At 39.6% G+C, this 23,596-nt stretch overlaps 1 protein-coding gene across 1 annotated transcript in view; it reads right to left on the reverse strand.

Moving 5' to 3' along the window:
- CCDC6 (coiled-coil domain containing 6) overlaps window positions 1-23,596 on the reverse strand; it is a 135,647-nt gene that overhangs the window by 13,981 nt on the left and 98,070 nt on the right. Inside the window, exons 4-5 of the mRNA XM_006895586.1 lie at window positions 7,445-7,548; window positions 4,637-4,797 (exon numbers count right to left, since the gene is read on the reverse strand). Of these exons, the coding sequence (XP_006895648.1) occupies window positions 4,637-4,797; window positions 7,445-7,548 (265 nt within the window). The remainder of the gene's footprint in view (window positions 1-4,636; window positions 4,798-7,444; window positions 7,549-23,596) is intronic.

Consider the following 23,596-nt stretch of genomic DNA (forward strand, 5'->3'; position numbering starts at 1 on the left):
GACAGGTCTTTGGAGAGGGACATCATGCTGGGCAGAGGGGAGGGACGGCGCAGGAGGGGAAGACCCTCTATGAGGTGGATTGATTCAGTGACTGGGGTAATCGGGATGGGTATGTCGGAGGCAATGAGACTGGCACAGGGTAGAGCAGGGTTTAGGGCTGTTGTACATAGGGTCGCTATGAGTCGCAAATGACTTGACGGCACATAACAACAACAAGTGAGTTTTGGTGTGCACACATTCTCATATGTTCTTCTGAGTCAAACACCAGGTAAAGGACCTGTCCAGTCAGGGACATTATTGTCTTACTCATGACAAATACTATCCTTGCTCAGGAGCTGCTGGCTTCCATCTAGCATCTGCCTTTGAACTGTGGTGCTGGAAAAGAATACGCAATATACCATGAGCTGCCAAAAGGGTAAACACATCTGTCTTTGAAGAAGTGCATCCAGAACGCTCCTTGGAGGCAAGGATGGTGGGGCTTCGTCTCACGTAGTTTGTGCATGTTATTACGTGAGCCCAGTCCCTGGGAAAGGACATCATGCTCGGTGAAGGAGCAGACAAGAGGAGGATCCTCAATGAGGCGCACCGATGTGATGGCTACAACCCCAGGCTCACACGCAACCGTGACAGAGGAGGGCATAGGACCTGCTATATACAGGATCAATACACAAACTAGAGCTATGCCAACAGCGCCCAAACAAGAACCACCACCACCTCTCCCCACGTCAGGGCTGACTAGGAACTGGGTTAAGGACGAGATAGTTCAAGGCTCTCCCAGAATTCTGAAATGTGGAACCGCCATCTTCACCGAGTTCCAAAAGCTTCTTCTCTTGTGCCTCCTTGAGCTAGTGTAACAGTTCTTCCCCTTCTGGGGCTCTTCTCTCTAGGACGCTGAGGCACATTCCAACACCCTTTCAATAAACTGTAAAACACAACCCTCCTTTTCTAGTCTACTCCACAGACTTTGTAGCTATTAGCCATTGAAATAATACAAATATATCATTTAGAGTTTATCTGTCTATCTGGTTCTTTCTTCTTCTCTGTCTCAACCAATGAACCTGGGAAAAGTAACGATTTCCATATACTTCTCTTCTCTTAAAAATAACCAAAGCTTTTGAAGTTGTGATGACCCCCCCCCCAAGGTCATCAAACTAGTTGCAGCTACAGTTATAAGCTATTCTGATGGTCTGACAATTATCCAATAACTTCTGATAATACTGAAGGATTTTCAAGGCAGCAAAATCATCACAGAAAACATGTAAGTTCTCAAATATAATTATTCTGGAAAAAAGACCAAAATGCCAAAATCATTAAACACTATTATGTGCACAAAATATTAAATCCCTCAGTTGTACTCGATATAGCCAGAAACCCTGCTGGCTAATCCAGATGCACAAAAATCTCTTTAATTGAAGGCATGCTGGGAAAATATTTACAAAATACACTTTTAATATAAATGGTTTAAATTATTTAATCCCAAATACACAGTCATGCAGAACTATTCACTAGCTTTAAGGAAGCACCAGATTGCCAAGCCCCCTCCACGCCCGGGGTGGGGGGGCCCTCTATGAGGTGGATTGATTCAGTGACTGGGGTAATCGGGATGGGTGTATCAGAGACGGTGCAATTGTTACAGGACAGAGCAGAGTTTAGGGCTGTTGTACATAGGGTTGCTATGAGTCACATGCAACTTGACGGCACATAACAACAACAACAACAGAACCAGTGGGATGACTGAGCAAGGTGCCTGTCTTTTCCATAAATATGAAAGCTTCTTAATCAAGGATTCATGAGTCTCCAAGAATAATAACTTAAGAACAATGATTTCTTTATCTCTCAAAGAACAGGGCAATACACTTAAATGTCTGGGGAAACAGCAAGGAGCTCCTTCAACAAGAATCTATAGATCTAAAAGCCGACAAGGTAGAGGGCTGGAAGGGTCTCACAGCTTAGCAATTACACTGAAGATGGAGGGAGAAAGGAGGCACCAGCCCCTACACCCCCCAGGTGTTTCAGGTTCAGCACGAGTGCCCTCTGCTGGCACTCTGCCACAGTGACGGTTTCAGGCTACATCAAGGACCGAATGACCAGTCTGAGTCAACTTCTGAAACAATACGCTCTTAGCACTACAGCTAATATGTCCTCCTACACAGCATAGAAGCAAAGGCAGCAGCAACTGTGGGTGACCTGGAAGCAGACGCCTTTCCTCAATGTCAGAAAGGAGATCTTTACATTATGCATCCCCTCTCAAGAGCTTGGATAGAAAACACCAATACAGGCCCCATTCCAGATCAATTAAATCAGACTTCCTGAGGCTGAGGCTGAGGCTTCCACAATGGAATGTTCAAAGCTCCCCAGGTGATTCCGGTATTGAGCCAGAGTTGAACACGCCTGCCCGGGAGAGAGACTCAGGATGTCAGACTTGCAGGCTGAGAGGTCAACAGTCACAGCTATATCCAAGGGCCCCAAGGGTCACTGGAGCAAAGGAGGATGCAGTAGCTAGATGCAGAAATGTCATTAAGTTCTTCTCTAAACCAAAAGCTAACCACAGGAAGCAGCTATGTGCCAATCACTGCTGCTTCAGATGGACTCATTTCTATCCTCACAGAATCAAAATAACACATACAGGTAGATAGCTTTGTTGGTACCTAGAGTCAGTACCTTCAAAGATAAAACAGTGCAATAAGGAAGAAGTGATGGGAATGAAAACTTTTTCCCCAATACAAGAGGAAGAAAACACAAAGCAGTGGCACTAAGAAGAGTTCAGAAACTACCAAAAATAAGCTTGCCTACCAATTCAGCAAAAACCCCAAACCACAATAAATTAGTAAAATTTGAGAATACCTTCATTTTTTAAAATCTCATTTCTTTTCAGGGACCATAACACCGATTTCAAATCAGGATACACATCAAAACTGCCTGCACATAAAAAACAAATACACAAAGGACCGGTCTCTACCCTGGTAATCTATACCTGGAATGAGAAATATGATAAATAATGGCCTCCCAAATAGGTCCAACGTCCTCAAGCCTAAAACCTATGAATATATTACCGTCTATAGTTAAAAGGACTTTGCAGATGTATTAAGGACCTTGAGATGGAGAGGTTGTCCTGCCAGATATAATCATGAGGGTTCGTATAAGAGGGAAGCAGGAGTCAAGGTAAAAAGATGTGACCACAGCAACAAAAGTGGGAGGAAGAGGTCCTAAGCTAAGAAATGGTAGAAGCTGGGAAAAGCAACAAAATAGATTCTCCTCCTTGAACACTCCAGAAGTTATCAGTTCTGCATATATCTTGACTACAATCCAATAAGGCTCACTTTGGACTTCCGATTTCCAAAACCGTAAAATAAGACATTTTATAGTTTGTGTTAAGATTGTGATGATGTTATAGCAATTTCATAGGAAATCTTGTTCTTTTGATTTTCAGCTCAAAATTATTCGGATCTTCGCCCAAGTAGTAAATATAAACTTCTAAAGCAATTATTCTACATGTTGTGAATGAATGTCAGCTGAAATTAAATTTAATAATGAAGATGCTAAACACACTATTCTTGGCCTTAATTTTCCCCAAGTACATTGAAAGCTCTTGCAAGGTTCCCACTAGCAGAGTTCTAGAGATAAATAATGGGGTAAAGGGTCTATTAAAAATATCAGTACCAATCCCTGGACCCTCCTGTACTTATCTGCATTATGTTCTGAAGGTATCTTAAAGTGCTTGTCTCACTCTACGATAATGCAACACCTATTAAAATAGTAATAAAATTATTTCCTTCAAGACTGTCTAATGAGTACTTTCTGGGATTATAAAAGGTCTTAGAACCAGAGGTGATGGTTGCACAATACTGCAAATGTACTAAATCCTACTGACTCACACACTTTAAAATTGTTAATGGTTAATTTTATGTGAAATTTATTTCAATTAAAAAATGCTTAGGTGGGAGAAAAAACTGTGTGCATACACTTGACATTTATGCCAGGCCACTTTGAGAATAATTTCTAGGAAGCGAAACTGCTGGGTTGGGTGTAATGTACACGTACATGTCAGTGGCACTTGCCTTTAGATTTTTCTTTCCTAAGGCCCATTGCATATTCTAATCCAGAGGTACACCTGGGTGATGCATCTAGTGCATCTTTACAGCCCCACTTCCTTTCTCTGCCACTGTCATATCTATCATCAAATTCCATTCTCTTCATGCCTTTTCACAAGATTTTCAGGATCAATAACAGGCCAAGAAACAAAAGCAATTATCTTGACCCTGCACTGTGGATTTGAGTAAATTGGTAAAAAAGTCACCACCAAGAGGAGACATTACATGGGAACCATGCTGGGTTTATAAGGACTTCCACAACTGTTCTGCCTGCCAAGTTCACTAGCATCTTACTATATAAACATGAACAATTCATCACTATGTGGACAACTGAATGTTTTATAATAGACAAATTCTGGTTTCTTTGCTTTAATACTTCTGAATGAATAAGTTTGTTCAGTAAATATGTGATACATAAATCCCTGTGAACATGCAATTTGTTAACAGAATTTGATTAACGCCAATTCAGTGGTGAATAACAGTGACTCCCTGCATATGGTGAGTTTATGTGTGCACTATACACCATGAAGCCCAGAGGTACATACGCTGTAACTGAGCGGCTCTCAGCTGCTTTTTCAGTCTCTCCACTTCATTCTTTAAAAACCGGATGTGACGCATCATGTTTTCTGGTGAGTCAATCTCCATGGAGATATCGCGAGGTGATGGGGGAGCAGAGACAGGCTGGTCTAATTTCTCCTGCAGAATTCTTCAAGGAAAGAAAAATCAAACAATAAGAAAACAGTTCGTCTTGAAAAGATGAAACCAAAACACTAGTGGAGAGCTTGTGTTAAAAGCAAACTAACCTCAATGCTACTTAACTCCTTTTCCTGTTATCAATTTCTGCTTCTCAGATCAAGGGCAAGGATAGGAGATTTACCTATTATTATTATTGGCTTCCAAACAGCCACTGTTAGCTGCAGAAGCAGCCTGGGTGGTGTAATGCATAACGTGGTAAAAGGCTAGCAGTTCAAATCCACCAGTTGCTTGATGAATAAAGCAGCAGTATCCACCCATAAAAATTCAGACCCTAGAAAATCTGGTCGAGGTCACTCTGAGCCAGAATCAACTCGACAGCAACAGGTTTGGTCAGACAACTTTATATTTAGTATTATTTATGGTTATTTTCTTTGGTAAACAGTCATTGTTACTACTGCTAAGACTGCCAAGTCAACGACGACTCATAGCCATCCTTTGAGAGCAGCTGGCACCTTGCCCTTTCCTGTGCTACCCTCACGCTCTCCAACAAGCTGGAGTCCACTGTTACAGTCACTGCATCAACCGGTCTTATGCTCTCAGAACCATTTACATACTCAACTTTCTGCACATTAGTTTTAGAGCAAGCAATTCCTCTCTCTATATACTTTTGGTGTCAATTACTGTTTACTGTGAATGTCCTTAGATGCTGGAGTCACATAACGATTTAATTCCCACAGTGAAAGAAGAGACTCAACTTTTCAAATTCTCCTGTAAAACAGGTTCAGAAGACATGGGCTTAAGAGGGCCTTTAGCTTCTGGCTAGAGCAGAAATGATTCTGGTAGGGGAGGTGGCACCCACTGATAGTTATTAGTTTGAATCAAGTGAAACTGCTAATGCCTAATAGGTTTTGGCTTATAATTTTATATCGTTCAGCCTGGTGACTTGATAATAATATAGGTAAAGCCTCCAAAAGCATCCTACAAAGGAACAGACCTCTAGTCTCTTCTATAACCTACTGAATTCTTTGGTTTTACTTTGTTTTTAAAGCTTCTGAATTTGTCCGAGAGCAATCAGGGAATTAATTCCAAACCCGCTGTTACTAGAAAAACTGATAAGTGCTAAATATCAGTGCTAAATATAAGTGCTAAATGGTCTCTATGTTGATTACAGGGAGCAAACTATAACATCCTAATTTTCTGTAAGGGAGCTCTGGTGGCCTAGTGGGTAAGGAGTTGTACTGCCAGCCCAAACACATGAGATTCGAATCTATCAGCTGATCCCCAGGAGAAAGATGGGCAATGTCTTTCTCATGTGAATGACTGCCTCTGACCCACTGGAGGGTCAGCTATGAGTCAGTTCCAATTTGAGGGTACATAACAACAACAACAACAACAACAACATTTATTATAATAAATAAAGCTTTCATAATTCTATACTACTGTTAAAATAACACAGAGCCTTACTATGGCTTGAATAGCCACCCGAAGTTATGGTACATCTCTCATTTTCACTTTCTTCAAGCTATTATGCTATTGAGTGAGAAGGCTGACCTTCCAGATGGTTTTCAGTGGGAGCAAATCACACAGGAGATTGTTCATCCTTTTCCCACAGAAGAGCTGGCAGATTCGAACTGCATACTTTTACACTGGCAGTGTAATTCCTTACCATGTGTCTATATTTTGAGGATGCAAAGACAATCTCAAGCCAATATACTGACATTCATCGAAACCAAACACTACTGGTTTTTTGGTTAATAAGCAAAAAAAACCCCTTCCAGAACAAAACAAAAACTTGCTTAAATGAATCACAGAACATTTTCATTTTAGTTAATAAGCAAAAAAACCCTCTAGAACAAAAAATTTGGTAAGTGGATCACCCAACATTTTCATAAGACTCACCTTCTATACCTACCCTGAGTACAGAACCTCTCCAACATTCTTAAAAGCATTGTCCCATCACTCCTGAAGTAGCCAGTGCTTTAAAATTAGAATCTAATCGGATCTTGCAGTAAGGGGTTCAAGAAACCTTTCTTACTAATTGAGTGATATTTAACACTGTTGTTGTTGTTGATTACCGTCGAGTGGAGCATGACTCACAGCGAACCTATGAACAAAAGGTCTGAAGCCTTTCTATAACTATCGACATTTATCAAAGTTCCTGGAGGCATGTTGTCTAGGAAGTGGATGCCACTCTTGCTTCCACTGACATATATTTAACTCAAAAGAATCTTAACCTTAAGCATGAACAACTGTAACTTTATGGAAAGTTTTAAAAATAGATAGTAATTTATCTAGTCTCATACTTGAAAAACAACTGAGGATGCCAGTTCAATAAGGTGAAAGTTAGAGACTGCAGCCATCCTTTAGAACAATATAAAAGGTATTGAAGAGTGCCCATGCCTAATTTTGTAATATGTTTTTAACATTACGTGAAAAAGAAATCTCATTGGGATAGTAATTTGGTGAAGAATAATACAATGGCCAACATGGGCACAGTTCAGTAGCCTTTCAACATTCTTTTTCTACTAGAAAATTAAAATAACATGCATTAAGTAATGAACTAGAAGGTCCATTATTATTCCACAGTAATATGGAGAATAGTACCCTAGATAGACAGACAGACACACACACACACAGAACAGCAAGACTAAACAAACCGCTTTTCAGCTTCAAGTTTATCCATTCTTTTCCAGAGACGATTAACTAGTGCCTCTTGTTCTTGTTCCAACGTATTTTCGAGGTCAATCTTCTCCCGTCTCAACTAAAGAAAGGAAAAATGTTTTACTGAGAACCATAATTACACTCTGGTAATTAGATTTTGGTTTTTCTTTTTTTTTAAATGAGTAATTAGGACCTCTTCACTCAGAGAAAACTGCAAAGAAATAGCCATTTTTTAGCAAGATACATTAACCAAATCTAGTTCCTAAACTTTAATTGAGAAAATGGAAACAGATTCATTCATCCTTACATACTAGAGTTTAATTGTCGTCTGGTACAAGAATCACATTTCTTCAGTATTTATTCAAGAAATATATAAAGTCTTTATCTGGGAAATTTTCTTCGTTAGTCAAAACGTGTCTGAGTTTTGGTCTTTCCTGTCCTGTGGTTGTTAGGTGCCCTCCAACTGGATCCAACTCATCTTGGACAATGCCCCACCCTTACATTTGCTGTTATGTCTGAGCCACTGCAACTATTGTATCAATTCATCTCCTTAAGGACCTTTATCTTTTGTTTGAACACCTACTTTACCAAGCATGTTCTACTTTAGGGACTAGAGATAACTTGGGTGACGTCCTGAAATGTGAACTCTTGCCATCTTTAATGTTAAAGAACAGTCTAGTTGTTCTTCAAGGAACTTCTTCCAAGAAGATGGGCTCTTTATTCTGGCAGTTGACAGTACATCCAATGTTCCTTGCTAACACATAATTCAGAGGCTTCAATTCTTTGGTCTTCCTTATTCACTGCCTACCTTTCACATGTATATCCAATATCTTAACAGACCATAGCTTAGATTCCTCAAGGTCACATCTTTGCTTTTGAACACTTTCAAGAAGTCTTTTACTGCAGAACTGCCCAATGCAATATGCCACTTAATTTCTTGACCATAGCTTCTATTAGTGTCAACTGTGAGTCCAATTAAAATTGAAATCTGTGACAACTTGAATCACCTCTCCATTTACAATGGGCTACTGGTTCATTTGTGGGGAAAAATTATGTTGAAATGTAATCTATACAGAAATCTGTAATCTTTGATCTTCACCAGTAAGGGCTTCCTCTTGACTTTCAGCAAGCAAAGTTGCATCACCTGCCTATTTCAGGTTGTTGCTGATTCTTCCTCCAGTCCTAAAGCCCTGTTCTTCATCATATAATTTAGTTTATCAGATTTACTCAGAATACAGACTGTATAGTGACAGGATATACCCCTGTCCCACACCTTTCCTAAATTTTTCCTCAATTTTTCATGTAGTCAAATGTTCCATGTTAAACCAGAAAAGATCTATGGACATTTTTATAGATTCCATCTTTTTTCCATTTATCATGATGTTCCCTGTCGGCCCTATAGGGCAAAGCATGATAAATGGTGAAAAAATGGAATTTATCAATGACTTCATTTTACTTAGACCCACAATTAACATCCTTGGTATCAGAAATGAAAACATGCTGCATTGGGAAAATATGCTGTCAAGGATCTTTCCAAAGTTGTAAAGAACAAAAAAATAAGTCCACTGAAAGACTAAGATGCACCTGATCCAAGTTGTGGTTTTCTCAATTATTACCTACGAAGCAGCAAGAAGCACAACAACCAACAACGACAAAAAAAGAAGAAGTGCCGCCGAGGAGTGGTGGTGGAGAAGAGAACTGAATATCCCATGGGCTGCCAAGAGTATAAATAATTCTTAGAGGAAGTGTAACTCAGGTGCTCCTTAGGGGAAAGGATGGTGAAATTTCATCTCACATACTCTGGGCATGGTGTTTGGAGGAACCATACCTTGGGTAAAGACAACGTGCTTGGAAAGGAAGCAAAGAGAGGAAGACCCTCAACCAGGTACACTGACATCATGACTAACAGTGGGCTCAAGCATGTAAGAGATGAGGATGACACAGGACAGAGCACATGTCAGATCTGTTGTTGACAGAGTTGCTACAAGTTGTACTTAACTCAGCAGCACCTAACAGCAACAACCACATAAAAACAAGCCTACATGCTGGTTACCGAAGGCACGTAAGTATATACTAAAGTACAGAAGCAGGTATCAACATTAAAAGAACCAATTCACAATATCAGCAATCACTAAAGGAGGAACAAGAAAGAAGGGAAATTTTATTTGGGGAGAGAATCTCAAAATGCATTCTCTTTCATGAAAAGAAGGTAACATGGAAAGGAAAAAAGAATCTTAACTGATCAACACTGAGGATTTAAGGAATTGTGAGAATCAGAGAAATAGAGCGGTTGAGCAAAAAATTGGGAATTTCACACTCATGGAACTTTTACTATAGTGGAATCAAGGTCATAAACAAATATATTTTTTATGGTGGATGAAAGTGACATGATGAGAAAGAAAACTTGTAAGTTTTCATAGCAAAGATGTCAGAGTGATACACAGAAAAAAAAAAACAACACCCAGGTCATTCCTTGTACTTGTCCCTATGTTTGTAAATATGATTAGAAAGAATTTGCTATAAAAAGGAGAGAAATGCTATGTTACCATTCCCACATTGTTTCAATCAATTTTAATTCACCATCTCAGTTGTTTAACAGATTGCTGGATAAACAAACTCTTACCTACCCAGCTGCAAAGATGTCAAAGTAGCCGATTTCACATTCCCTTATGGCTGAAGGGGCTAGCTTCTCACTGATCAGAAGGTTTTGTATCTGAAGTTGGACCACTACCGTGAATAAAGTAGTTTTTAAAGCAAACGATCAAATGGAAAACAACAATAAAGCCACTCTTAAGTGGTTACATTCCCCACCCCCTTGTTATGTACCATCAAACTGGACCCAAATGGTACAGGAGGAGACCTCCCCTCCTTTTCCAGCGGAGCATCTGGTGACAATTTTTTAATTTGTGAAATATATGTACCAAAAGATGCCATCTCTAAACTTTCTATGTGTACAATTCAGTAAGACTTGCTATATTCAAGTTGAACAACCATACTTTTTATTGTTCCAACCTCAATGTTCCCCTAATGAAAAATTCCTCTTTCACACTCCCTCCAACTCCTGATAAGCACTGATAATCTTTGGTTTCTAAAATTCTGCTTACTGCATGTTAAGGGAGATCAAACAATATGCATCATCAGCATGATGTTTTTTCCCAGTGGTTTTTTTCTTAGTGTGTGTATATTGTAGGCTATTTGGTTTTATTTTTGTCTACACCAAAATGAGCCTTCCCTTTCAACATGTTGTCTCTTTTGGTTCAGGATTCATGAAAACAACAGCAACAACAACAACAACAAAAAGTCCAGCATCAATTCTCCCTCTAGAATGATGATGTCTAATACAGTCACGATCTTCATAAAGTCCAAGGAGGATGAAAGGCCTGCTCATAATCACACACGCAGGGCAGGACAGCGCTTGAAGGCAAGAAACTACTTATTGCACGTCAAAGCCAAAATGAGTACATATAAAATCCGTTTTCTTGGAACCTAAAACAGTCAAGACTTGAGAGGAAATGATGTAAAGATAATAAAATGGCAACTCCTAAGATTACAGAAGGAAAAAGCTCTAAAATATGTGGCCAAAAATGTTCTCATCTGACAACATAAATCTCTAAGTTTTCTTTTTTCTCCTCCCAATATTATAAAAATAGCTATAGAAATGACTCTCACTTTGAATAACTCATACCATTAAGTACATTTGCAAAGCACTAGCCAACCTATTACAAGATACTCCTTGTACCCTGTGCATTAGTGTCTCAGAAAAGCAGTAGAATAGGGTGGTTAATCTTAGGCTTTCAGTCAAATGCTGGGTTCAAATTCCAACTCTACTAATCTCCAGGTGGAAGATGTCTGGAAAACTAAGGAAAATAGTTATCATTTATAAAATGGGAGCTAAGTAGACTCACAAGGATCTCATGAACATTTAATCTGTTGGATATGTAAATCGTGCTAATTGCTTGGGACTTGGTATTCAATATTTGTTGGTTCCTATGATTATCATGCTGAATATCTGCTTTACTTCTGCTCAGCTTGCTAGAATGTAAGCTCCCTGAGGCAAGGATTTCACTGTTTGGTTGCTAGTATTTTTAGTATCTAAGAGAGTGCCTGACACATAACACGCCACTCAGAAATATCGAAGAGTTTATTTGACAAGTAAACAAGTCAGGACTACAGAGTCAATGCAGAGCACAGCTTCAAGGTTTTTTTTTTTTTGTTCTTGAGTGTGAAATCAGAGGGTTGACCTACATGACTTTTGAGGCCCCTTCCTGAGCTACCCAGTGGATTCTTCTTCCCAATCATGGGTATCTTTAATCATAGCCAGTTCAGTACAGGTATTTAGGATTAGACACAGCAAGAGAGAGAATCTAAATCCACTTAACATTTTTAAGAGCTGAGGAAAGCACTGACCTGAGAGAAGATGTGCTGTGGGTGAAGTCATCACCTACATGGAAATGGATTATTTGTCACCATCATGGCCAAAGTGGTAAGAAGTTGCACTAAAACCCCAAAGGCACGCAGTTCAAATCTACCAGGTGCTCCATTGGAAAGAGATAGGCATCTTCTCCCGTGGGTTTTAATGCCTCTGAAACCCCTCTGGAGGGTCAGCTATGGGTTGGCTCTGACTTGACACACACCACCACCATTATCATGGCTAAAAGAGGTGAGTCCTGTCCAGTCAGAGGATCATGTGGTTAAACAGGAAATGATATAACTTATGCTATGTTTTGTGCACTTCTCTCCCTTACCAATAATACTCAGAGGTGGCAGAGTAGGGGGGCAGATAATGGTAGAGCTGAAGGACAGCTTAGGGAGCCTTAGGGAGAGAAAGCATTAAGGAAAGGGAGAGGGAAACATGGGTTGAAGGTAGACACGCATCTCAGATTCTTTTTGGCACCTGTTCGTAGAGCTGGCCAGTATCAATGCTCCCTCAGCGATCCAGGGCTCCCCAGCTGTTCAAAAGGATTGCTGTCTCAATTCCCTCTACCGATTTACTTTCCATGAAGGAGAAGGCACATTAGCAGAGCCCAGTTCAACAGCCTGGACTCTCTGGCATGGCATTACATAGGCTGCCAGTGCTACAAAGTCAGCCTTATCTTCCATCTTAGAAAGGACATAATGTTTTATCTTGGATTTGATTTCTTTTCCCCCTTCATTAAAAAAAGAAACAAACTTAACTTCTCAGCTTTACTGAGACAATGAAATCAGAGGACAACAGAACTACAGGAAACCGTATCAAGCTCTGATTCATCTTCCCCTTACGTTTATCACCCTCCGACCCACAGTCCATCTAATTCTACACTAACTACATCAGTTCTGCCAATTCTACCAATTCAAGAGACAGATTTTCAGTATTTGGATTGTCCTGATCATTTGCTCAATCTTTAACTCTGATCATACACTATGTTGAGTTTCCAGGATAAGCCAGTAATTTGTATATTTGAAAGGAAAACATCCTACTTTGTCATGGTGGTCTCAAGCTGTATCACTCTTGCAATCTCCCTCCTAGAAACATTTCATCACTCTTTTTCATTCCATGCTCATGCAGCAGATACTGGCCTGTATCAAGATACAGCAACACCAGCTTGGGCTAACCAAGGCTCCGTCTGACTTACACCAGTGATTAGATCAGATCAGTGGACTGTTCATTTCAAAGGCTGCTTTGCAATTCAGTCAGCTCAACGGACTGCCATAATCTTTAACCCTCTTACTGCAGGTTAATTAAAATCAGACCAAGAGTTCCCTATTTTGTTCTCCAAGTAAATAAAGTATTCCTCCAGTGGTAAACTTAATGTAAAAATCACAGCTGGCTCATTTTAATTTGTAGCTCCTCTCAGCTGTCTTCTTAATAGTATTGCTGCTTCCAAAGAAGCATGAACATGGGCAGCCAAGGGACAGCTGTGGCTCCCTAATCGGTTCCATTTCTCTCTCATTGTATTTTCTGTAAGAAGGAGGCTGTTAAGCTGAGGCTGGTGGCACAGTATGGTACACGTTACACTGCTAATCGAAAGATCACCTGTTTGAATCTACTATCTGTTTCTTGAGAGGAAGGTTAGCGGTCTCCTTTCATCAAGATTACCAGCTTCAAAAACCTAAAGGAGGGCTGCTATGAATCAGAATCAACTTGATGGCAGAGGGATGGTTTCTGGTGTTGGTTTGGGACATCGAGGGGGGTGTTCCTGGGTGCCATAAATGGTCAATGCGTTTAACTGTTAACCAAAATGTCAGAGAATGAAATGCATCCAAAAGAACCACTGAAAAAGGTCTGAAGTAGTTCAGGAAAACCAGCCACTGGAGCCCCTAGAGAGCACAGGTCTGCTCCACACATCAACGCAAGCTGGGGGAGACTGACAGCCACTTGTTATTCCTGGTCATGATGTGGACATGTGGCTGGGGGAAAGGAATGCTGTGTAAGAACAACTGAGAACTTCAGTTTAACCACCACAATAGGCTATAGGATCCTCAAAGGTTTCAGGGAACCTTTTCTTTCTGTAAAAGTCGCCCCCCTCTTATGAACAAGCTATTCTACTACTAGCAATATACCCCAAGGAAATTAAAACTGAGGCACAAATGGAGATTTGTACACCAATGTTCATAGCAAGAACATAGAAACAGCCCAAATGTCCAATCATTGTCTAAATAGGTTGTGAAATTGTGATACACACAGCATTCAGGAGCAATGATTCTGAAAACTACTACATAACTTAGGAGAGACTGGAGAGCACTGTGCTGAGTGAACTAACATAAAGACAAATACTGCATAAGACCATTATATTATAGAAATTGAAGGATTTTACTAGTAAAATATGTATAGGGGCCCACGGGGGTAAGAATAGTCATGGGAAGGGGTGAGGCTGGGTAGGGGTGAAACCACAGGACTGCACAATTTAGTGGGTGGAGGGAGGGAGGCAAAGAAATGGGAAAGATCTGTTGGGGACCTGAAAAGACGGGGTAATGCTGGTCAAGCTCTAATGATGATTAATTTTATAAAACATAATTCATGGGAATGATTATATGAAACACAGCGTGAGTGAGGAATAGTGTGAAACACAGTGGATAGGAACTTTGTAAGCAAATTAATAAAAACTTTAAAAAAAATTTTAATCTACACATCCTTTTATCATGGCTCAAATAGAAGAAAAAAAAATAAATTCAAACAGATGACTTCACTGCATTGGCAATGCAAAGGTATGAGGTATGAATCCACCAGCTGCTCTGAGGGAGAAAGATGGACAGTCTCCTCCCGTGTTATTTACAGTCTTTAAAAACCCACTGAAGGGTCAGCTATGAGTTGGATCTAAGTCGACAGTACTTAACATTCTGTGGTAGACGACTCACAGCGACCCTATGAACCAAAGACCTGAGCACTGTTCATAGAGTTTCTGGAGGCAAGCCATTTTGGATGTGGATGCCATTCCTGCTTCCAAGCTTGTTTTTTAACTGGAGAGCTCCACCAAACACTGCCCACCATGGGTAACCTTATCGCATTTGGCACATCAGTGTCACAGTGTTTAGCATCACAGCAAACACAAGTTACCTCTGTAAAACAATTCACAGACCAGTGCTATACCACTTAGAAGAACGTTTGACAAAAAAACAATTTAAATCAGGCCTAAGGGCTGCAGCATTCTAGCAAGAATATTTACTAACCAATATAAGCACAGTAAAGAGAAGGGAAATTACCATATAAACATAACAGAAATGGAGTAAAAAGCACATACAATGATGATATTACAAGAAATGTCCCTAGTGGTTTGTTCAAGAGTTGTTATGTAAAAAAAAAAAAAAAACAAAACAAAAAAAAAACCCCTAGCGTTTTTCATCAGAGTGGAAGTTTAGAAATCATATTGTTTTCATTCTTAAACATTTTTTACATCAGTAATTATAATTGATTGATGTAATTAATTACAATGTGTAATCAAACCCTTATGGTATACTTTCCCTTTATGTATCTATATACAAATTTTTTTCTTTGCTCTTTTGTCAAATATTTCATTACATTGAGCTTCCCTAAAATAGAACTATTGGGTTCATAATTCTAAGGGATGCTTTCACCGAATCATTACCACTGATGGAAAACAGTACAAATGTGGCATGCATTCTTTTTCCTCTATATCAAGAATGTAATAGAAAAATCCTTAAAAAAGAAATCTCATCTCTAACTATTGCAAATGCACTATTACATTAGCAGCTCTATTATAAGTTCATGATCTTAAATAAACCTAAAATAGTATTAGAGAAACTTCCCTTGACAACATGGACACTAATTCAACATGGACATTCCTTAATGAAATAAATCATTCCTTTCTAAGCCATTACCACATTCATCCCAGTCCTTCACATACACAGGTTGAATTTATTAGGCTAAAGAGAACTCTTTCTGAGTCATAAATTAAATGCTAAATCTGATCATAAACTTTATATATTTCAAGATTAGAAGCACTTAGAATGAGCTCAAGGAGCGCTGGTGGCATAGTGTTGAGGTGAAAGCCTGGCGATTAGTATTCACCAGGTGCTCGAAGAGCAAATGTGGGCAGCTGCTTCTGATGAGATTTACAGCTCTGGAATCTGAGGGAGGCTGTTATGCGTAGGAACGGCCTCAATGACTGTGAGTTTATTTTTCAAGAATGTGCTCAGTATGATTTTTCAGGATTTGACTCCTCTCCTTACTGTAGAATGCCAGTGCCTTTCAATCCAGCAGACCAAGCCTGTGTCTCAAGGGAATGACCAGACAAAGCACTCTGTGGGATCATAAAGGGCTATATGTCTTCCTCTTCCTAGGAAATGTATTTTTATTTCTCTCCTCCCATCATGTACCATTATCTGTGGAAATCAACCCACGTGGCAAATGTTACTTGATGCTTCAAGATAAAATCTGACAAGCTAGGGCCTGTCAATTTCTTGTACTTAACTGAAATGGGATCTAGTGAAGGAATCCAGGGGAATTCTTGTTCCCTGTTTCGCACATCCTCACAGAGACTTATCCATGTCTCCTGATGGAATTTACTTTTGTGTGACTGGCCCTCTCAGGGCTATATGGGTATTTTGCTATCTCCTGATGGGAAACAAATCAGGTCAGCTGAGGAGAGAATCTTTGAAAGCTTCTATTGGGTACCAAGTTTTGGCTTCAGTTTCTAAGACACAAACCCAAATCAGACTAGTTGCATGGTGACTCTCAGAAGCGCTATTATGCACCTTCAGGAAACAGATCATGATGGCTTTCTTTTTAGTCTGAGGTTTGAACCATTAATCTTTCAGTTAGCACAGCCATGAGCATAACCACTCATGCTATTCAAAGATCTTTCCAAAACACAAAGTTCTACTTCTTGTCCAACTACTATCTGGGGCTTCTTTTCCTCTATGCCGAATTTATAATAGGTAGGTAGAACGGTTGTGGCCTATCAACTCCAATTATCTCCAAGAATTCACACTAACCAAATTTTCAGCACGTTGACTTTAGAGTTTATAAGGTTATTTCTGTCTGTGCCACAGTGCAGCTTGTTCAAATGGGTAGGCCTGAGGGATAGTGTTTTATTTCAAAAAGTTATCAAAAGCAGGACAGTAAGTTATAGATACACTGAAAGGAGAAAGAAAAAAATATGAAGGTAAAGTAGACAAAGATATTTACATTTGGGGAGACTGTAATTCTAGGTCATTTTCTTCCTTTATTTTTCATTTTCCAAATTTTCTTTAAAGAGTAATAGAAAGTGAAGGATAAGCAATGGATCAATTTATAACAGAAATATTTCATTAAAAAGATGCAAGATTTTTTAGAGTTTAAAATTAGTATTCAAAATTTAAGTGCAAAACACATATGGTGGCCATCAAATTGCGTCTCCTTAATTCAAGCAAGTAAATTATAGATGTTGCTAGAGTTACATGCTTAGCTGCTAAATGTTAAGTTGGAGGTTCAAACTCACCAGCTGCTCCCAGGAGAAAATAATTTATTCGATCCATAAACATTACTGCCTAGGAACCTATGAAGCAATGCAATTCCCTTGACTCAATTAAATTAAAATTAAAATCTTGTCTTGAGTATACTGTCATCATTCTAAATTCATCAGACCAGCCTCTCTGATTTATGAAGGAGGATAGAAGAATTGATGTCTTTGAGCTTTGGTGTTGGAGAAGAGTATTGAGGGTAACATGGACTGCTAAGAAAACAGATTCATCCTAGAGAGGGTTAAACCGGGCTGCTCCTTGGAGGCAAGGATTCTGAGGCTTCGTCTGACATCCTTTGGTCATGCTGAAAGGAGAGACCGGTCCTTGGAGAAGGATATCATGCTTGGGAGGGTGGAGGGCAGGCGCAGGAGGGGAAGGCCCTTTAGGAGATGGATTGATTCGGTGACTGGGGTAATCAGGATGAGTGCGTCGGAGACAATGAAATTGGCACAGGGCAGAACAGAGTTTAGGGCTGTTGTACATAGGGTCGCTATGAGTCGCAAGCAACTCGACGGCACATAACAACAACAACAACACAGCTTGAAATGCTTGCTGTAGAAGATCAAAGACGACAGCTTTCAGTATGGACTGCATGTCAACATCAAGAAGACAAAAATCCTCACCACTGAACTGATAAGCAACATCCTTCGTATCAGCAGTCAGGAGAGAGTGCATTGGGGCAAGGTGGCTGTCAGGTGCCTCTCCAAATTACTAAGGACCAATAATGTCAGTTTGAAGACTAAGCTGCGCCTGATTCAAGTAATGGTGTGGACTACTTGCTATGTATCTGAGAGCTAGAAAATTAATAAGGATGATAGAAGAGTAACTGATGCCTTTGAACTGTGGCAATAGAGAAGAGTACTAAATATGCAACAGACTGTCAAAAAAACCAAACAGAAATGCCTTGAAGAAAGGGCGGCCACAATGCTCCTTGGAGGCAAAGGTGACAAAGCTCTGTTTCATAAACTCTGGGCATGTTACCAGAAGAGGCTATTCCCTAGAAAGGGTCAAGTGTTAGAGAAGGTGGCGGGTCAGCGAAGGAGAGGAAGACCCACAACATGATAGTTGACACAGTGACTGCAACAACGGGTTCAAGCAGGGCAGGACAGCATTGAGATCTGTTGTTCACAGGGTCGCTATGAGGTACACACAATCCAACAGAACCTTCCAACAACAGAGACGGTGAAGGACATTATGAAAACTGGTGTTACTTCCTAAAATGTCCCTGGAAAGGAGTTGCTGCTGTTTGCTGTATGTACCCCACTGAGTCAGAACTGACCTATAGTTTATGCTTGAGTGGGTTTTTTTAAGGGTAGTAAGTCACCCAAGAGATTGTCCATTGTTCTCCCCCAGAGAAGACAGAGGATTTGAACTGTGTGCCTTCAGGTTTGCAATGTACCTCCTTACCACTAATCCACTAGAGTTCCCCCGGTCTTGTCAAATCTCTTGCAGTCACCTGACACTGCCTAGTAGCTACAGTGTAACCACTGAGCATCTGTTAGCATTGAGACCATTAATAACCATTGGCACAGAGGTTAAGTGTCCAGATAAGAACCAAATGTGAGTTCAAACCCACCAACAGCTCTATAGAAGAAAGATGCAGCCGTTGGCTTCTGCGAAGCTATATAGCCTTGAAAACTCACTGATGCAGTTCTGCTGCATATAGGGTTATTAGTCAGAATTGGTCAAATGAGTTTGATGGGCTTTTGTTTGTTTTTGTACCACTTTGCTGCCTTCTCCAAGACATTCCCTGGGAAGACAGCTTATGTCCTCAGACATCACACAGTGGCAGCTTGCCACAATCATTTCTCTCTCCAGTACCCTCTCTCTAGTACCTGCTTCAAAGGGGAGGATTTCACGTCCCTCTTCCCCAAGAGTTCTCCTCTCTGTTCTCAGTGTCTCTACTCCATGCAGCCAACACTCCTGTCTAAATCGTTCCCGTCTCCGTTTTCTCTCTTCAATGCGACCTCAGAACAATGTGGACTCTTCAGCCAGTGTGTGTCTTTCCTTCTAATCTTGGTGCAGAGATCTGGAGGAGCCTCTGGGCTCTAAGCTGGGTTCCGAGATTACAGGGACCACTGGGGTGATCATACCATCTCACTCCCACCTCAGCACTCTGCACGGTCATCCCTCACTGTTGCCAACACCACATGGACCAGGTTTCTGGAGGCCAAGGACTTTGTTATTTCTTAATCAAGTTGTAACAGACAACAGGAATATAATAAAGACTTGCTGAATTTATGCTGGATGTGCGTCATACAATTGCATCAACTATAGTTAAGATTCAAAGAGAGCATCAGAATCCAAACCATAAATGACACAAGAGCATATATGAATGGGTAAACGAAGACATAGATAACAGGTTCAAGGAAAAAGGCGAGTCACCCGAGGCTCAAATAACATGCATACTCATTTTCCAAGAAAATGTATAGGGCAAAGAATCACATAAATCAGATGCCAACTTTCATTATTAATGGTATCAAGTGACCATTTCTGGAACACTTACTAGATATGAGTCACCAGGGATTCAGATGTAAGGTCGGCCAGTTCCTGCTCTTGTCTTTACAGGGAACATGCAGGAAGGAAACAATTACTTCGATCTCGTACTAAGTGTTACAAGAGCAGTACTGAATGTTATAGAACGCTGGGACACAGACACTTAACTGACTGCAGAAGGGAAGTCAGGAAGTCCTAAATAAGAGTGAAATACAAAAGAGGAAAAAATAATCAACTCAGAAAATAAGTCCTGGAAGATCTGTAAGAAAGAAAGAAAATTCTGCACAGAACATATTTTTTTTCAAACTAAGGAACCTTACTCTGACTTACTTTTATTTTAATGTTATTGTGATAAAAACAAAACAAAACAAAAACAAAAACCCGACCATCTTTAAAAATATCATTCAATAATATTAATTATATTTGCCATATTAAACTACCATAACCACTCTCCATTTCCAAGTTTTCTGTCACTTCAACAGAAACTCAGTTCCCTTTAAGAAATAATTCTCTATTTCCTTCCTTCTCACAGCCTCTGGAGCCATAATGTTTCTTTTTAAAGGAAATAAATCTGAACAGAAATCAGTGCAGAGTGTAAGTACCATTTAATGAAACTTTTCTTTTGTTATAGAGAAATGGGGGGGGGGAGAGCAATATTCACTGAGTGTGAGGAAATGTTGGGCAGAAGATTAACTCTCATAATGAATCCATAAACTGTAAAATACATATTGGAATTAGACACTTGCCTCTTATCACAAAAAAAGGTTCAATGTCTTGCCTAAGGTCACAGCATTTATTATGATAAAAGGGAGATTAGGGAAGAGAAAAGGGAAGAGTTCCTCTAAATTACAGGGGCTAAGCGGAACACTAAATGTTACTCAACTATGAGGGATTGAATTCTGTCTCTGTGTTATTTATGAAAATGTGTGTTGTAAAAATCCTAATCTTAGAGTTCTGGTGGCCTAGTGGCAAGAAGCTGCACTGCAATACTGAAGGTGTGCGGTTTGAATCCACCAGATGCTCTGCTGGAGAAGGAGGGGCAAACTCCTCCTGTGCCAGTTGGATCCAATTTGATGGTACACAAAATTATAAATAAATAAAATTTTTTAAAAAATCCTAATCTCATTTGGGAATAGAGTTTTCATTGTGGCCTTAATGAGACCATGTCTGTTAAGTCTGAAGCCAATCACTGTTGAGAAATAAAGAGATTAGGCTCAGAAGAAAGGAAATACAAATGGGAGAAAGCTAGATGTCACACGGAGTCCATCAAAGAAGAAAAGGATTTTCTCTCAAAGTGGGTAGAAATCAACTTCTCTTTGAATCAGTGTCCTGAATTCAGACTTCTTGCCTCTTAAACAACAAGAAAATAAATGTTTATGAAAGCCAACTTTCTCTTACAGCTACACAAAGAAATGAAGACACAGCCAAAGATAAATCCAAACACTAAACATTGGTGGTAATACTGTGGGGACCAACTCAGGCCTACATTCCAAATTCAAGGTAAAGCTAGGAAAACTACATTTTGGATATTCCCTAGTTTTACTAATATCCTAGATTATTACGCTTAAATATTTAGTTCACACATTATACAGCCACTGCTATGGCCTCTCCTACAAGATAATCTTCTAAGACATGTGGACAGAACTTTATTTAATAAACACACTTAATTTGTACCTCCTAATGCTGGTTATTTCTCACCAATTAAGGGAAAACTTCCCTAATTGGAAAAAAAAACCCCAACCCATTTAGATTAAGATTTCTTGCCAGGAGGAAAAAAAAAAGAAAAGAAAAAAAAGAAAATTCAAGTTCTAAATGGTCTCACCATCATGTAGGAAAATTGAGCACCAAATAAGTTTGAGCAAAAGTCTTCAAATAAGAGTTTACAGAAGACACCAAGGTTATTTTAAAAAGAGTCCTTAAAGGCAAGAAAGTCATGTTGACTAGACAAATCTAGTTTATTAGACAAACACTGTGTGTGCTGCTAAGACTTTACAATTTTACATTACTTTGAACATATTTCCACTCCCTCCTCTCCTCCTTTTACATTGGTTTAATAAAATTGTCTTTGGAAGTTAAGCACTTAGAATGCAAAGTAAGTGTCAAAATGGTAACTAAAATAAATGCTTAAGAACTAACACAGGCTGTTTTTGAACAGAACAGTGAGTTCTCTGACACACAAAAGGCAGACTTTATTGCTTTTATTTCTGGAAAAGCTATGCAGCCTAGGGAAAAAACACCAAGCCAGCATCAGACCCTGATCTGCTAGTCCTTAACAGTGTGACTTGAGCAAAGTCTCTGGACCCCTCTGGGTTTCCATTTCTGAAAAAGGTACAGGAAACAGGTTGGACCACTTGCAGTCCAAACAGGCTTACCATCAAGTAGCGAGTCCTACAATATTTCTTCCTCTGTACCAAGTTTTGGAGAGGGAAGTTAGGAGAGGAGCAAGAGTTTATTACTGCCATATTCTGGAAGCAGTTTCAGGATTCCCACATAATATTTGTTGGCCTGAGGAACCTTTAAAATTTGTCAACAATAAAAGATAAGTCTTCCCCACAGCCTTTCAACTCTGCAATTCTATGAATTCACACTCTAGAAAGTACCCACAGAACCAGTATGTGTAGAACAAGGAACCTGAATAATAAGCTGTTAACACTATTTGGAGAAGAGGATTTCATATTTGGAGTCGAAGAAGGAAAAAACTATAATGTCTGATTAATTAAAACGCCCATTCAGAAGGCCTCTTTAAGTGTGACACTTGGGAGCTTTCTAGTGTCTCAGTCTGAGCCTTAAACCTAGTTAAGCCATGCATTACAGGAAAAGAAAAAAAAAAGGATGCCTACTTCAAAACTACTATCTCAAACTACAGCTTTAAAATCAATGTGTATTAGCTAAAACAAATCCTTAGTAGAGGATGTACCAAAGTTTCTTCTTTGAATCCCAAATTAAAAGTATGCATGATTTTAAAGTGATCGTGGTGGCTACTCCAAAGGGCAGCACTCCACTACAAAACGGTGCTGACCATGCCGCTGTGAGTGGACGTGGCTCTCCACCGTCCTGCCAATAACCCAGTCTCAGCATCAGGCTCTTGAAACGGTCACTGCATCTCTTCCAACTTCCATTTCCATAATTTTTCCCATTCAGTTTGCCCTCATGAAACATCCAAATTGTAAAAAAAGAAAGAAAAATTCCAGTCTGTTCCTATTTAACCTCATTAGTTAAGAAAGAACCAGTTGAAAGCTTGCACTAAAGGCAAACAGGAATTCAGGATGTGGGTTCCGATGCATGTTATACATCTGCAACTTGAAAATAGTATGATAATTAAAAGAAGCTTATCAGGTCATTCCATTTAAAGGAAATGTCCCGAATGGGAAACTTTATAGAGACAGAAAGTATATTAGTAGTCGCTGAGGGAGAAAGGGAGGGTTGAGGAATGACAGCTAAAGGGCACAGAGTTTCTTCTGAGGTGATGAAAATCTTCTAAAATTGGTTGTGGTGAGAGGTCACAACTCTGAATATAGTAAAATCAGTGATTTATACACCTTAAACACATCAACTGTATGGGGTACAAATTATACCTGTTACAAAGAAAAGAACAACAACAAAAAAGGGAAGTGGCTAAGATAGTAAAGAGGAAACAGGTTTTAGGCCCCAGGCCCTGAATGTTATATATCATGCTACTTGCTAAAAACACAAAATGATTTCTCTCCAAACCT

This window comes from Elephantulus edwardii, unplaced genomic scaffold (assembly GCF_000299155.1).
Source record: "Elephantulus edwardii isolate Elephantulus edwardi_28Jun2011 unplaced genomic scaffold, EleEdw1.0 scaffold00170, whole genome shotgun sequence".
Classification (NCBI taxonomy): Eukaryota; Metazoa; Chordata; class Mammalia; order Macroscelidea; family Macroscelididae; genus Elephantulus; species Elephantulus edwardii.